Raw genomic sequence first — 12886 nt, 5'->3', positions numbered from 1 at the left:
CAGAGGAAAAGTTTGCTTATAAAGGGACATTTCAAAATAAAAATGTTCAATCCATGTGGATTATTGAAAAATTTAAATTTGTATACCACTAGTGAAGATTTCAAATATATGAATCAAAAATGGACAGGATTAGAAAGGTAAACATCCAAATAATGATTGATATTTATCATACATCTCTCAGTAATTGATGAAACAAACCAAAATATTGTTGTCATGTATTAGATTGATTCAAAATGTGAAACATGATATCACAACAAACTGTGGAAAATTCTTAGAGAGATCGAAATTCTTAGAGATGCCTCCAAAGAAACCTGTATCCAGGTCAAGAAGCAATAGTTAGAACAGGACATGGAACAACAGACTGGTTCCAAATTGGGAAAAGAGTACATCAAAGCTGTATACTGTCATCCTGCTTATTTAACTTCTATGCAGAATACATCATGGGAAATGCCAGGCTGGATGAATCACAAGCTGGAATCAAGATTGCCGGGAGAAAGTTCGATAACCTCAGATATGCAGCTGACACCACCCTTATGGCAAAAATTGTAGAGGAATTTAAAGAGCCTCCTGATGAAGGTAAATAGGAGAGTGAAAGAGTTGGCTTAAAGCTCAACAGTCAAAAAACAAAGACCATGGCATCTGGTCCCATCACTTCATGGCAAATAGATGGGGAAACAATGAAAACAGTGACAGACTATTTTCTTGGGCTCCAAAATCACTGCAGGTGGTGACTGCAGCCTTGAAATCGAAAGTTGTTTGCTCCTTGGAAGAAAAGTCTGTGACAAACCTAGACAGCACATTAAAAAGCAGAGACATCACTTTGCTGACAAAGGACTGTATAGTCAAAGCTATGGTTTTTCCAGTAGTCATGTACACATGTGAGAGTTGGACCATAAAGATAGCTAAGTGTAAAGAATTGATGCTTTTGAACCATGGTGTTGAAAAGCCTCTTGAGAGCCCCCTGGACTGCTGAAAGAAGAAATTAAAGGCAATCTAAAAAATGAAAGATATCCCATGTGCTTGAGTTGGAAGAGAATAAAATTATCCAGTGTGATCTAAGCGTCTATGTCACACTTTCAAAATCACAGTTATGTTTTGCAGAAAATGAAAAGTACATTTTAAAATTCATATGGACTCTCAAGAAAGACAAATAGTCAAGACAATCTTGAAAGCAAAGTTGGAAGTCCCAGACTTTTAAAAGAAATTTATGTATTTTTAATGGAAGGATATTTGCTTTACAATATTGTGTTGATTTCTGCCTTACATCAACGTGAATGCCATAAGTATACACATGTCCCCTCTCTCTTGAACCTCCCTCTCACCGCCCACCCCACCCCACCCCTCTAGCTTGTTACAGAGCCTGGTTTGAGTTCTGAGACATACAGCGAATTCCCACTAGCTAACTATTTTATTTATGGTAATGTATGTTTCCATGCCACTCTCTCTATTCGTCCCACCCCCTCTCCTCCTCCTGCCCATGTCCATAAGTCTGTTCTCTATGTCTGTGCCTCCACTGCTGCCCTGCAACTAGGCTCATCAGTACCATCTTTTTAGCTTCCACATATATGCACTAATATACAATATTTGTTTTTCTCTTTCTGACTCACTTCACTCAGAGTTCCCTCATGATTACAACTCATTCCTTCTGACTTACGTCACCAGGCACAGAAGCAACTCTGAAGTCCCTGCCATGCATTTTCTCTATGAGCCAGTCTACTGTGAGGCGAGCAGAGTAACGCAGCTTAGATTAGGAGTAGACCTTCCTACTTGGTACCACTGTTTGCCAATTAGGACCAATTAGCTTTCACTTAATACTGACCGCTGTTTGCCAATTAGGAAATTAGGAACGGGGCGGAAACCCCCAGGAAAGTCCCCCGCGCACAAAAGTATTGACCAATGAAATTGCTTTGCAAACGTGTAACCAATCTGCTTCTCACCCTATAAATTTGTGTAACAGCTTGGGCTCGGGGCTCTCTGACTCGCACCACTGCGTTGGTTGCAGGCGGAGAGTCCTGCTCGAGTCAGTAATAAACTTCCCTTCTTGCGAGTTGCATTGTCTTGGAGGCCTTTTCTCTTCCCACTCGGGGACTCGGACATCGGGCATAACACTACCTTGTGCCTTGTGTTGAGAAAAATAATAGCCTGTGTAATCGTTAGTGTCTCATAAAAGTCACAAAGTATATCCAACTTTCATTTCTCTCTTTCAACACTGATACAAAATTGTTTGATTCCTTCAAGGGTCAGTTATTCCTTTTTCACCAGAATTTGAATCGGGTTTCTCATGAATTTTGGTCAGTTCCAACACAACTGTTGGCCTTGTGGCAGAAAACAACATCACCTGAATATTTGTATTTAATTTTTGAAAAATCTCATAGATTTGATCCTTAAACCCTCAGCTCAGCATTTTATCTGCTTCACCCAAAACAAGCACTTTGACCCATTTTGGAAAAAGATAATTGTTTAACACATCAGAAACTCTGCCGGGTGTACAGAAAGCAGTATGTGGTGCTTCAGCCTGCAGTTTTGCATTTTTTTTACAACACTGGTTACACCAATGCAGACATGACAAGTTGCTCCCACATAGTCTCTAAGTGCTAGAATTACCTTTTGGATTTGCCAAGCCAGTTCTCTGGCAGGGGCCAATATTGTGCTTGGGTCTCCTGGAATTCAGTCTCCAACCATGGAGCAAATGTGGCTGTCTTGCCAGTACCTGACTGAGCTTGATAATCACATCATACTCCTTAATACATGGAATAATAGCTCTCTGCTGAATAACTGATGACTTCTCAAAACCATAAGCATAGGTGCCCCAAAGAAGAGATTCCTTTAAGTTCTCATTACCAATGTCATCAACAGCCTCGTTCCAGTGACTGTCGATGACACCAGTGGGTCCATTCCTTCCGGGTCACGGTCACCATGTTCTCTGTTGTTACGATCCACGGAACTGCCACATGATCTGAAGAGCCACTCAGCACCCGACTGAAAAGCTCTCAGACTTCTTAATTTGGAAACATATTACAAATCTGCAGTCTCAAAACAGTATAGTATTGGCACAAAGACAGACTTGTAGAACAGTGGAGCAGAATACAGAGCTCAGAAATGAGGCTTCATCAGTTTCGTCAAATGGTCTTCAACAAATGTGCCAAGATGACTCACAGGGAAAAGACACCCTTTCAACAAATGGCATTGGAAAACCAGCTGCTTATGTGAAAATGCATAATGTGGGCCCTTACCTAGCTTCATGAGCAAAAACTAACTTAATATGGATTAAAAACCTAAATGTAGCGGGTGGCGAGGCTGCGCGCCCTTCCCCGGCCGTTCAGTGCGGAACCGACTTCGGTGCCGCCGCCCGCGAAGCCGCCGCCGCCGCCGCACGACGCCCGCCGCCGCCTCGGGACCGGCTGTGTGGTTAGGCCACAATCTTCAGTGAGTAGACATATTCCTCAGTTCTGTGGTGTTCTCGGTCACACATTTATGGAGTTTCTGAAGGGCAGTGGAGATTACTGCCAGGCACAGCACGACCTCTATGCAGACGAGTGAACTGCAGAAATTCATTACTGCTCAACCGAGAAGCCCCCGTAAGACTGGTTAACCTGGACACAGAAGTGTTGAATTGAAATCCACAGAGCATTTTTTTACAAGAGTTCTGATCTGGATGGGGTAAACCTCAGTGCACTTCCTTTCTGTTGCCTCAGTGTTACTGGATTGAAGAATTGCTGCTTCTTCTTAAGAGGCTCATTCATTCATTACTCCCAACTTCATACTTAAAAGCACTGAGAATTTCAAGTGGAGTATATTGAAGTTGACTGCGTTTCTTTGCATCATTTCTGTATTCAATTTTTTAAATTCTTTCATATCCCTATTGAGTGTTTTTTAACTAAATTAACATGGCTCTAACGAACCGCCCAGCTCCTGTGGAAGTTACGTACAGGAACATGAGATTTCTTATCATACACAACCCAACTAATGCAACGCTAAGCAAATTTATAGAGGAACTTAAGAAGTATGGAGTTACCACAATTGTAAGAGTATGTGAAGCAACTTATGACACTACTCTCGTGGAGAAAGAAGGCATCCATGTTCTTGATTGGCCTTTTGATGATGGCGCACCACCATCTAACCAGATTGTTGATGATTGGTTAAGTCTTGTGAAAACTAAGTTTCTTGAAGACCCTGGTTGCTGTATTGCTGTTCATTGTGTGGCAGGCCTTGGCAGAGCTCCAGTGCTTGTTGCCCTAGCATTAATTGAAGGTGGGATGAAATATGAAGATGCAGGACCGTTCATAAGACAAAACCGGAGAGGAGCTTTTAACAGCAAGCAACTTTTGTATTTGGAGAAGTAGCATCCTAAAATGTGGCTGCGCTTCAAAGACTCCAATGGTCATAGAAACAACTGTTGCATTCAGTAAAACCAGGGTGCATGATGCCATTGCTTGGAAGTGGAACCTGAGACACGATGGAATTTGTCGTACATAGCAGATAGCCCAGTTGACTTGGTGATAAGTCTGATGAAGCTTCCATAGGAGTGTTGAAAAGCAGCTTTACCAGACCACAGACCTGGCAGAATTGCAGTCTCTGTTCAGGTTATGATCAGCCTATTTGAATACTAGTAAATACTAGTAAAGAATTCTTGCTGTTGAGCATTAATATGTGCTTATAATTTGTACCAATTGACCTTTCCTGAAATAATGCAGTATTGAGTCATGTTATTAAATCTGTTTCCATGCCAGAATCTTACCAATACGTAAGAAATTTAGAAAGACTAGGTGCCAAAATACCCAGCACAATACTTGTATATTTTTAGTATCATATAGAATAAATCCCAGGAACTATGAACACTCTGGACCTTATGTGGTTTATTCCTTGCATCATTTCAAACACAGAAAGTAGGGCCTATGAGGTTTGTTTGCTTACAATATGTTTACATCTCCCACATTCATACCAGTATACATCAGATTTGCTCCCTTTTTAATTAACCAGTTAATTTAATTAAAAAATTAAAATTAATTAATTTTAATTACAGTGATCATTTAATATCTTTCTATCAATCTCATTTTATGTTGTAGAAGGCCTCCATTTTGAAAATCTACATTGTACAGAAGCACGTGTCTTTAATGTCTCCAGACAAAAGCCTTACATTTCATTTTAATGTTTGCACTTTGGGGTGCAACTTACAGAGAAGGCCTGAAAAAAGAATGGGAGGGGGCTATTAAGTATTTTTAGTAAAATGTTGCCTTTATCTTGTGCAGAACATGTAGAATATGTGCTTTAATTTAGTAAATGCTTTTTTAAAAGGTAGAAATATTTTGTTACTGTAACTAAAACAATTCTTAATCAAAATTTCTGAAATTCTTATAATTTTTTTTCATACTTACTGAAGTTGTTTACCAACTTAGTTTTGTTTGAAGTGTGATTCCCAGCCTCTCTTGCAAAAAAAAAAGTGGGTTTCTGCTAATGAATTGAGCAGATGTTTAATATTTTATATACCCTTTGAGCTGTGTAACTTAATATTTGGATACTTGACAATTTGTTTTATTATGTAATTGATAAAATGATGATGTGTATTAACATTAGCTCAACCATATATTTATACTGTCCGGGAACAAGTGGTTATAGTTCTGTGGGAGAAATAATTTGTCAGTGTTCACCAGCTTGTAAAAATCTAGTGCAAGAGCTTAAACATTAAATAAATGATGATATGCGTTTATCGTAAAAAAAAAAAACAAAACCTAAATATATGACGTAAGTCTCTTAAACTCCTGGAAGACAACATCTGAGAAAAACTCAATAACCTTAAATTTGACAATGATTTGTTGGATATGACACCAAAAACATGTGAAACAAAAGGGAAAATAGACACTTGTGGCTATCTAACTATGTAACTATCAAACTAAAAATGTGTGCACTAAAAACTTAGATAGCAGTGTGGAAAGGCAACCTGTGACCTGGAAGAAAATGTTTAAAATGTTATGTCTGATGAGAGGATAATATTCAGAATACATAAAGAATTACGACAATTAAATGAACCAATAACCTAATTTAAAATTTTCATGTCACTTGAGGATATTTCTCTAAAGATAACCTACAAATTGCTAACAAACATATAAGAAAATGCTCAAAGTCAGTAATATTAGGGAAATATTAAAAGAAACAACAAAGAGATTATACCTCACAATCATTATAATGAATGACATGAAAGAGAAAGGAGAACATATACTGACTATTATGTGGATAAATTGCAGCAATTTTGCACTTTTGGTAGGCATAAAAATGGTACAGCCACTATGAAAAAGAGTATAGGGTTCTTCCTAAAATTAAAAAAGAATTACCATATTATGCAATCAAATATCTGGATATATAGTAAAAAATGAGATAAAGAACAAAACAGCAGTCTTTCTAAGAGATGCACCTTTTGCATGCCAAAGGCAACCCGAGTGTCTCTTGGTGGGTGAAGAGATAAACAAAAAGTTGCATACACATGTGATGGAATACTATTTAGCCTTAAAAAGGATAGAAATCCTGTCACATGCTACAACATGGGTAAATCTTAAGGAGACTATGCTAAGTGTAACAACCAGATGCAAAAAGACCAGTGCTATATGTTTTACTTATCTGGGGGCATCTGAAGAAGTCACATTTGTAGAGACAGAAAGAAGAATTGTGTCTCCTGGTAGTGGAGGTAAGGGAGCAACAGGGAGTTATTGTTTAGGGGGATGGAGTTCCAGGTTTGCAAAATGAAAAGTTCTGGAGATCTGATACACAGAAGGTGAATATACCAGACACTACTGAACTCCACAGTCGGGAAGATCCCCTGGAGGAGGAAATGGCAACCCATTCCAGAATTCTTGCATGGGAAACTCCATGGACACAGGATCCTGGCGGGCTACAGTCCATGGGGTCGCAAAAGTGTTGGACAGGTTTAGCGACTAAACAACAACACGTGACTTAGCAACTAACAATAGGACTGAACCAACCTCAAAATACAACAAAAGTTATTTTATTTTATTTTTTGCTTTTAAAGGGAAGAAACTTCTAAAGTTTAAAAAATATCAGCATCGAAACTGCAATATGGTCTTGAAATGCAATATGTTTATTGTCCACTTAAGCACGATAAAGAGATGAGCTGTATCACATGTGTTTTGGAGTTCAGTGACTAATTAACACTGAACTCAACTTATACTCTGGCATTAGATGTGAACTGGGTATCTAGTGCATGCCAGTAGCTTGCAAAGCATAGTATGGGATGAATAACCAAGTAAACGATGTCTACCATTGTATAATGATAGTCACTGCAATCTGAAATATAGTTTTACAGAGATGTAAAGGCAACCTGTAGGGTTTTAAAAATAATTATCTTCCAGATTATAGGACAATTTCTATTCCATCTAGTGCTGTCTCAATTTTCCTGATTTATTTGAAAGTGAAAATTAATGTTCTACTAAGAACCATAGATTCCTTACTGCTTGTACCATTAAAATTCACATAATGATGAGGACTCTACACTTGTATACACAAGGTTGGGATTTTCCTTTAGAAATTTAAAGTAAGACGTTCCTTGGAATGACAAAAATAAAGTGAGGGAGAGAAGGAGAAAGTAAGGAAGGAGGGAAGGAAGGAAGGGGAGGAAATGAGGGGGAGGCAGAGAAAAAAGAGGAAGAAAGGAATGCAGGGAAAGAGAACAGTATAGTAGTATGACACTATAAGAAGGCATGTTACTTTGGGAAAGCTCCTCAAAGAATAAAGGTCATCAGGTGAATACAGTAATCTACACCAGACTTAGAATTAATTTTGGAGCCCAAAGATGAGACAATGCTTTCAAGAGTCCAGCAGAGACATTGGAGTAGGTTCCTGTTGAGGGAGGAATGGTGAGCAGCAATCTGATGACTTGGGTTTTGGCTGCTTGCCAGAGTCTCCTGAGCAGACAGCAGGGAGATGGAGAGCTGTGATCAGAGAGGAGGGCACGTCCCTACTGACCCTACAGACTAACCCTGTGTCCAGAGGACCACCTCCTGAGAGTGACCATGGGACTGGATGACTCTACCACAGGGAGATACGATAGGGATCTGAGTCCAGGCTGTGTGTTGGGTCCATGGAGCAGGGGGCTGGAGCTTTGAATGGGGAGGTCAAGACTGACAATCCGGCTCCCCCAGGGAGTGTGGGGTTGAGGGCCAGGAAGCTGTACTTCTGCCAAGAAACTGCCCCCTCTCTCCCCACCCCTGCTCTCTGCAGCAGCACCAGCACCTCCATCCTTATTCCGAGATGTCTGCTGACAAGGCCCCGTTTCTTAGGGTCACAAGTAGTCAGGACACTGTCCCCTGTCAGGTTGGATGGTGAACTTTGGGTGTCAGACATCCACGCTGACTCCCTGGGGCTCCCAGCTGCTGTCTGAGGGGAGAACCCAGGACAGGGAGCACTGGGAGCCTCTGAAGCAGCAGCAGGTGCTCCCTGCTGCCTTGCTGGGTGGTGGCATCAGTGAACAGAAGGGGGAGGAGGAACAGCCCTGCTCAGGATTGAGGGGAAACTTGGTCTTCCTAACTCCCCTAATTGGCTGTGGGGATGCCCAGGCTATCACCAAGGGAGGGGCCAGGCTGAGTGTCCTAGAACCTCCCTACTAGGTGGTCCAAAGGAGATTACTGAGCACATATATACATGGATTCAACAATGAAATGACAGGAAAAGCATCAGAGTTTGTCTAGTTTCATACGTTCACTGGAGAGCAAGGAGATCCAACCAGTCCATCCTAAAGGAAATCAACTCTGAATATTCATTGGAAAGAATGATGCTGAAGCTGAAGCTCCAATACTTTGGCCACCTGATGCAAAGAGCTGACTCACTGGAAAAGACCACGATGCTGGGAAAGATTGAGGGCAGGAGGAGAAGGGTGTGACAGAGGATGAGATGGCTGGATGTCATCACCAATTTAATTGAGATGAGTTTGAGCAAAGTCAAGGATATAGCAAAGGAAAGGGAAGTCTGACATGCTACATTCATGGGGTCACAAGAAATTGGACACAACTTAGCTACTGAACAACAACAACACTATCTTCACTGGAGGATGCTGAATTAGGAAATACATTCTCAGTCAAAGACTCTCTGCTCATCATCCTGCCCACTGTATTACCCATACTTCAAGATTAGAGTTGTACCCTTTAAGGATACTAATTTTATGTTGGCAAAGAAAATGCCTTATTCATTTTCCATCTCTTGCAGTTTGAGGTCCATGATGTTCTCCCAAGAAGGATTAAATACAATGCCGGAGGAAAGAATGAATTATAAGAATGAGGAATAAATTCTTCAGATTAAACCTAGTGCCTCTTTCAAAGCTCTTGTCCTTTCCTTGGGACATATTGTCCCTCTCTGGTCACCCTCCTTCACATGGCTGTGTGTTTCTGCCCCAGTCTCCACAGGGCATCCTTCACGTCCTTGTTTCTCAGGCTGTAGATGAGGGGGTTGAGCATCGGGATGACCAGGGTGTAGAAGACAGAGACCACCTTGCCCAGCTCCATGGACTCCACAGCTCCTGGCTGGGCATATATGACAAAAAGGGTCCCGTAAAAGAGGGACACGGCTGTCATGTGGGAGCCACAGGTGGAGAAGAGCTTGTGTCTGCCTCCTCCTGAGTGCATCCTCAGGATGGTCACTGTGATGTAGCCATAGGAGATGAGGACCACGAGTGTGGTGCCCACAATGATGAGGCCACAGATGGCAAACATGACCAGCTCATTGATGGTAGTGTCAGCACAGGCAAGCTTGAGCAGAGGGGGCACATCACAGAAGAAGTGGTCGATGTGGTTGGAGCTGCAGAACGGGAGGCTGAATGTGAAGCTGGTCTGCAGGATGGAGTTGAGGCAGCCCCCGCAGTAGGAGCCCAGCACCAGGCAGGCACAGACTGAGGGGCGCATGGAGATGGGGTAGCGCAGGGGGCTGCAGATGGCCACGAAGCGGTCATAGGCCATCACGGCCAAGAGGAAAGCCTCAGTGGTGCCCATTAGAGAGAAAAAGAAAAACTGAATGATACATCCCTCAAACGTGATGACCTTGGAGGAAGATGTGGTGTTTGCCAGGGCCTTGGGGTAGATGACAGATGAGTAGCACAAGTCCAGGAAGGAGAGGTTCTTGAGGAAGAAGTACATTGGGGAGTGCAGACGGGCATCCAGGGTGATGACCACGATCATGGTGAGGTTCCCCAGGACGGCCACCATGTACAGGGCCAGGAACAGAGCAAAGAGCAGGGCCTGGGTCTGTGGACCACCCTCAAATCCATCCAGCACAAACTCTTGCAAAGGCATCTCTGAGAGGTTTCTGTTTCCATGGGGTGACATGGCCCCGAGCTGGTGACATGGGGCAGAGAGTCAAGAGCTGGTGGAGGCAGTGAGAGGGAGCAGGTAAGGGTCACAAAGTCATCCTCTCTTGGAGAACAGGCACCCTTCAGTGCCCTACTGCAGGGGCAACTAGATACCACTGTTCTTCCTGACAAATACTAGCTGATCTGAAGCATAACCATTTCTTCTGATTTACTAATTACGAAGTGTGCTTGGAGCACTCACCCTATGGGAGACAGAGCATTTGCTATGAGAAGAGACTCAAGGGGTCCTGCCAAGCCAAGAGTCTACTGTGTAAGGGTGGCTTCCATCTCCCTGTCCTTGCTTTGAAGGACATGCTCTTCCTCCCCACAGGGATGCTCCTGAGCTGTGCTATTTCTGCACCTGCTCAGTTATCTAATCCTGCACCTCCCACCTCTTATTTACTCATTCTTTAATTTCAGAAATTGTTAAGCACTTCATGCCATCAGGAAATGACCCAGTGATAGCTCTATCCTGGGACAGGCTGGGAGCAGGTAAGGGACCAACCCTTACCAGGCCAGTGTGTAGCTACGCCTTTCTCTCCTGCAGGACCTGAGACCTAACTTAGCATCTTTGTCTCTGAGATAGGATCTTGTTGGCAACCTCAGCAGAAATCTCTGCATCCTTGAGAATCTAAGGGTTCTTTCTTGTAATGTCTGGATGTTAGACAATTCCTGGAGAGGAGAAAGTCTGCCTCCATGGTCTGAAAAGCAGCAGGTCAGGAGCTGTGACACATTCAGCATGTGGCATATCCTCTCTCATCCTGACTTCCATGCCCCTGGCTCCTCTGCACACCCTGTAGGGTGATTGCTTGGAGCTGTGGGAGCCACCAACATGGTCACGTCTGTCTCAGTGACTGGGTCCTCCTGCTGGGTGCTGCTTCCTGTCCCTGTCACAGCCCAGACTAGGGCTGAACTCCACGCTCACATGGGACTTGGGCACCAGCTGTGTGATGCCCAGAGGGGTGATCAGGGGAGATGCAGCCTAAAAAAGGGAGGAGTGAGGAAGGAAGGTGGACACCACAGTGCCTCCCAGGACTAAGGGGAGCATCAGTAGGAGAGCAGAGCTGATTTTAAAGCAGTTTCATTCTTTAGAGGTGCGAGCTGCAGGATCACAGGGTTGGCCACCTTCAGAGGGAGTGCCCTTCCCGGGAGTAGGGGTGTACAGGCAGCAGCTATGTGGTCAGTGATGCCTGCAGAGCAACGATGACCACCACATTCTCGCTCAGCCTGCAGTTCTCTTAGAAGGTGGTCTGAGAGAGTTCATACTTTTCAACAATAGAGCATGCAGGAGAAAGAGTGTGTTGCCCATCTTTCCTCTCCTGGCTGGCCTGACTCCAACCCTCACAGGACAGCAGAGTATCACAGTTTGACTAGGGATGCCCCGGCATTGTGCAGTGTGACATGGGTTAGGAGCTGGTAGTCTGAGCGGAGCTGGTGGGATGCCCTACACACCTCTGCTGCCCACTCCTTGGCTGTCCTCCCATCCCTGTCCTGTACACACATTCATATTAGTCTCAGCTAAGTTTTTGCTGGACCGAATTGGGTGAATTAAACTCAGGTGACCGTTATATCTACTACTGTGGGCAGGAATCCCTTAGAAGAAATGGGGTAGCCCTCCTAGCCAACAAAAGAGCCTGAAATGCAGTACTTGGGTGCAGTCTCAAAAACGACAATGATCTCTCTTCATTTCCAAGGCAAGCCATTGAATATAACAGTAATCCAAGTCTATGGCTCAACCAGTAATGCTGAAGAAGCTGAAGTTGAACAGTTCTATGAAGACCTACAAGATCTTCTAGAACTAACACCCAAAAAAGACGTCCTTTTCATTATACGGGCCTGGAATGCAAAAGTAGGACATCAGGAAGCACCTGGAGTAACAGGAAAATTTGGCCTTGGAGTACAAACTGAAGCAGGACAAAACCTAACTGAGTTTTGCCAAGAGAACATACTTGTCATAGCAAACACCCTCTTCCAACAATAAAAGAGAAGACTCTACACATGGACATCACCAAATGGTCAGTACTGAAATCAGATTGATTATATTCTTTGCAGCTGAAGATGAAGAAGCTCTAAACAGTCAGCAAAAACAAGGCTGGGAGCTAAGTGGGGCTCAGATCATGCACTCCTTATTGCCAAATTCAGACTAAATTTGAAGAAAGTAGGGAAAACCACTAGACCATTCAAATAAGACTTAAATCAAATCCCTAATGATTATACAGTAGAAGTGACAAATAGATTCAAGGGATTAGATCTGATCGACAGAGTGCCTGAAGAACTATGGAAGGAGGTTCATGACATTGTACAGGAGGCAGTGATGAAGACCATCCCCAAGAAGAAGAAATGCAAAGAGGCAAAATGGTTGTCTGAGGAGGCCTTACAAATAGCTGAGAAAAGAAGAGAAGCTAAAGGCAAAGGAGAAAAGGAAAGATATGCCCATTTGAATGCAGAGTTCAAAGAATCGCAAGGAGAGATAAGAAGGCCTTCCTCAGTGATCAATGCAGAGAAATAGAGGAAAACAATAGGGTGGGAAAGACCAGAGGT

The 12886-nt window shown here is 43.1% G+C and overlaps 2 protein-coding genes across 3 annotated transcripts; one reads left to right on the top strand and one right to left on the bottom strand.

Moving 5' to 3' along the window:
* Positions 1 to 3887: 3887 nt before the first annotated feature.
* LOC133040424 (protein tyrosine phosphatase type IVA 1-like) lies at positions 3888 to 4471 on the top strand. 2 transcript variants are annotated; one of them, XM_061120149.1, is made up of 2 exons: positions 3888 to 4225; positions 4289 to 4471. In XM_061120149.1, the coding sequence occupies exons 1-2, from the start codon at positions 3888 to 3890 to the stop codon at positions 4341 to 4343; spliced, it is 393 nt and encodes a 130-aa protein (XP_060976132.1). In that variant the 3' UTR covers positions 4344 to 4471. The 2 variants fall into 2 exon arrangements, with proteins under 2 accessions (XP_060976132.1, XP_060976131.1); XM_061120148.1 differs by having other exon boundaries at positions 3888 to 4471.
* Positions 4472 to 9371: 4900 nt separating this feature from the next.
* Positions 9372 to 10322, bottom strand: LOC133040423 (olfactory receptor 9S13-like). Its single transcript, XM_061120147.1, has one exon. It carries the CDS (start codon positions 10320 to 10322, stop codon positions 9372 to 9374), a length of 951 nt encoding a protein of 316 aa, XP_060976130.1.
* Between the last annotated feature and the right edge of the window lie 2564 nt (positions 10323 to 12886).

The sequence above is a fragment of the Dama dama genome, chromosome 20 (assembly GCF_033118175.1).
Source record: "Dama dama isolate Ldn47 chromosome 20, ASM3311817v1, whole genome shotgun sequence".
Taxonomy (NCBI): Eukaryota; Metazoa; Chordata; class Mammalia; order Artiodactyla; family Cervidae; genus Dama; species Dama dama.
This window is presented reverse-complemented; position numbering and strand designations above follow the sequence as displayed.

Bases quoted from the DNA above. Each gene is read 5' to 3' on its own strand.
- LOC133040423 (XM_061120147.1), bottom strand. From the start codon at position 10,322: ATGTCACCCCATGGAAACAGAAACCTCTCAGAGATGCCTTTGCAAGAG.
- LOC133040424 (XM_061120148.1), top strand. From the start codon at position 3,888: ATGGCTCTAACGAACCGCCCAGCTCCTGTGGAAGTTACGTACAGGAAC.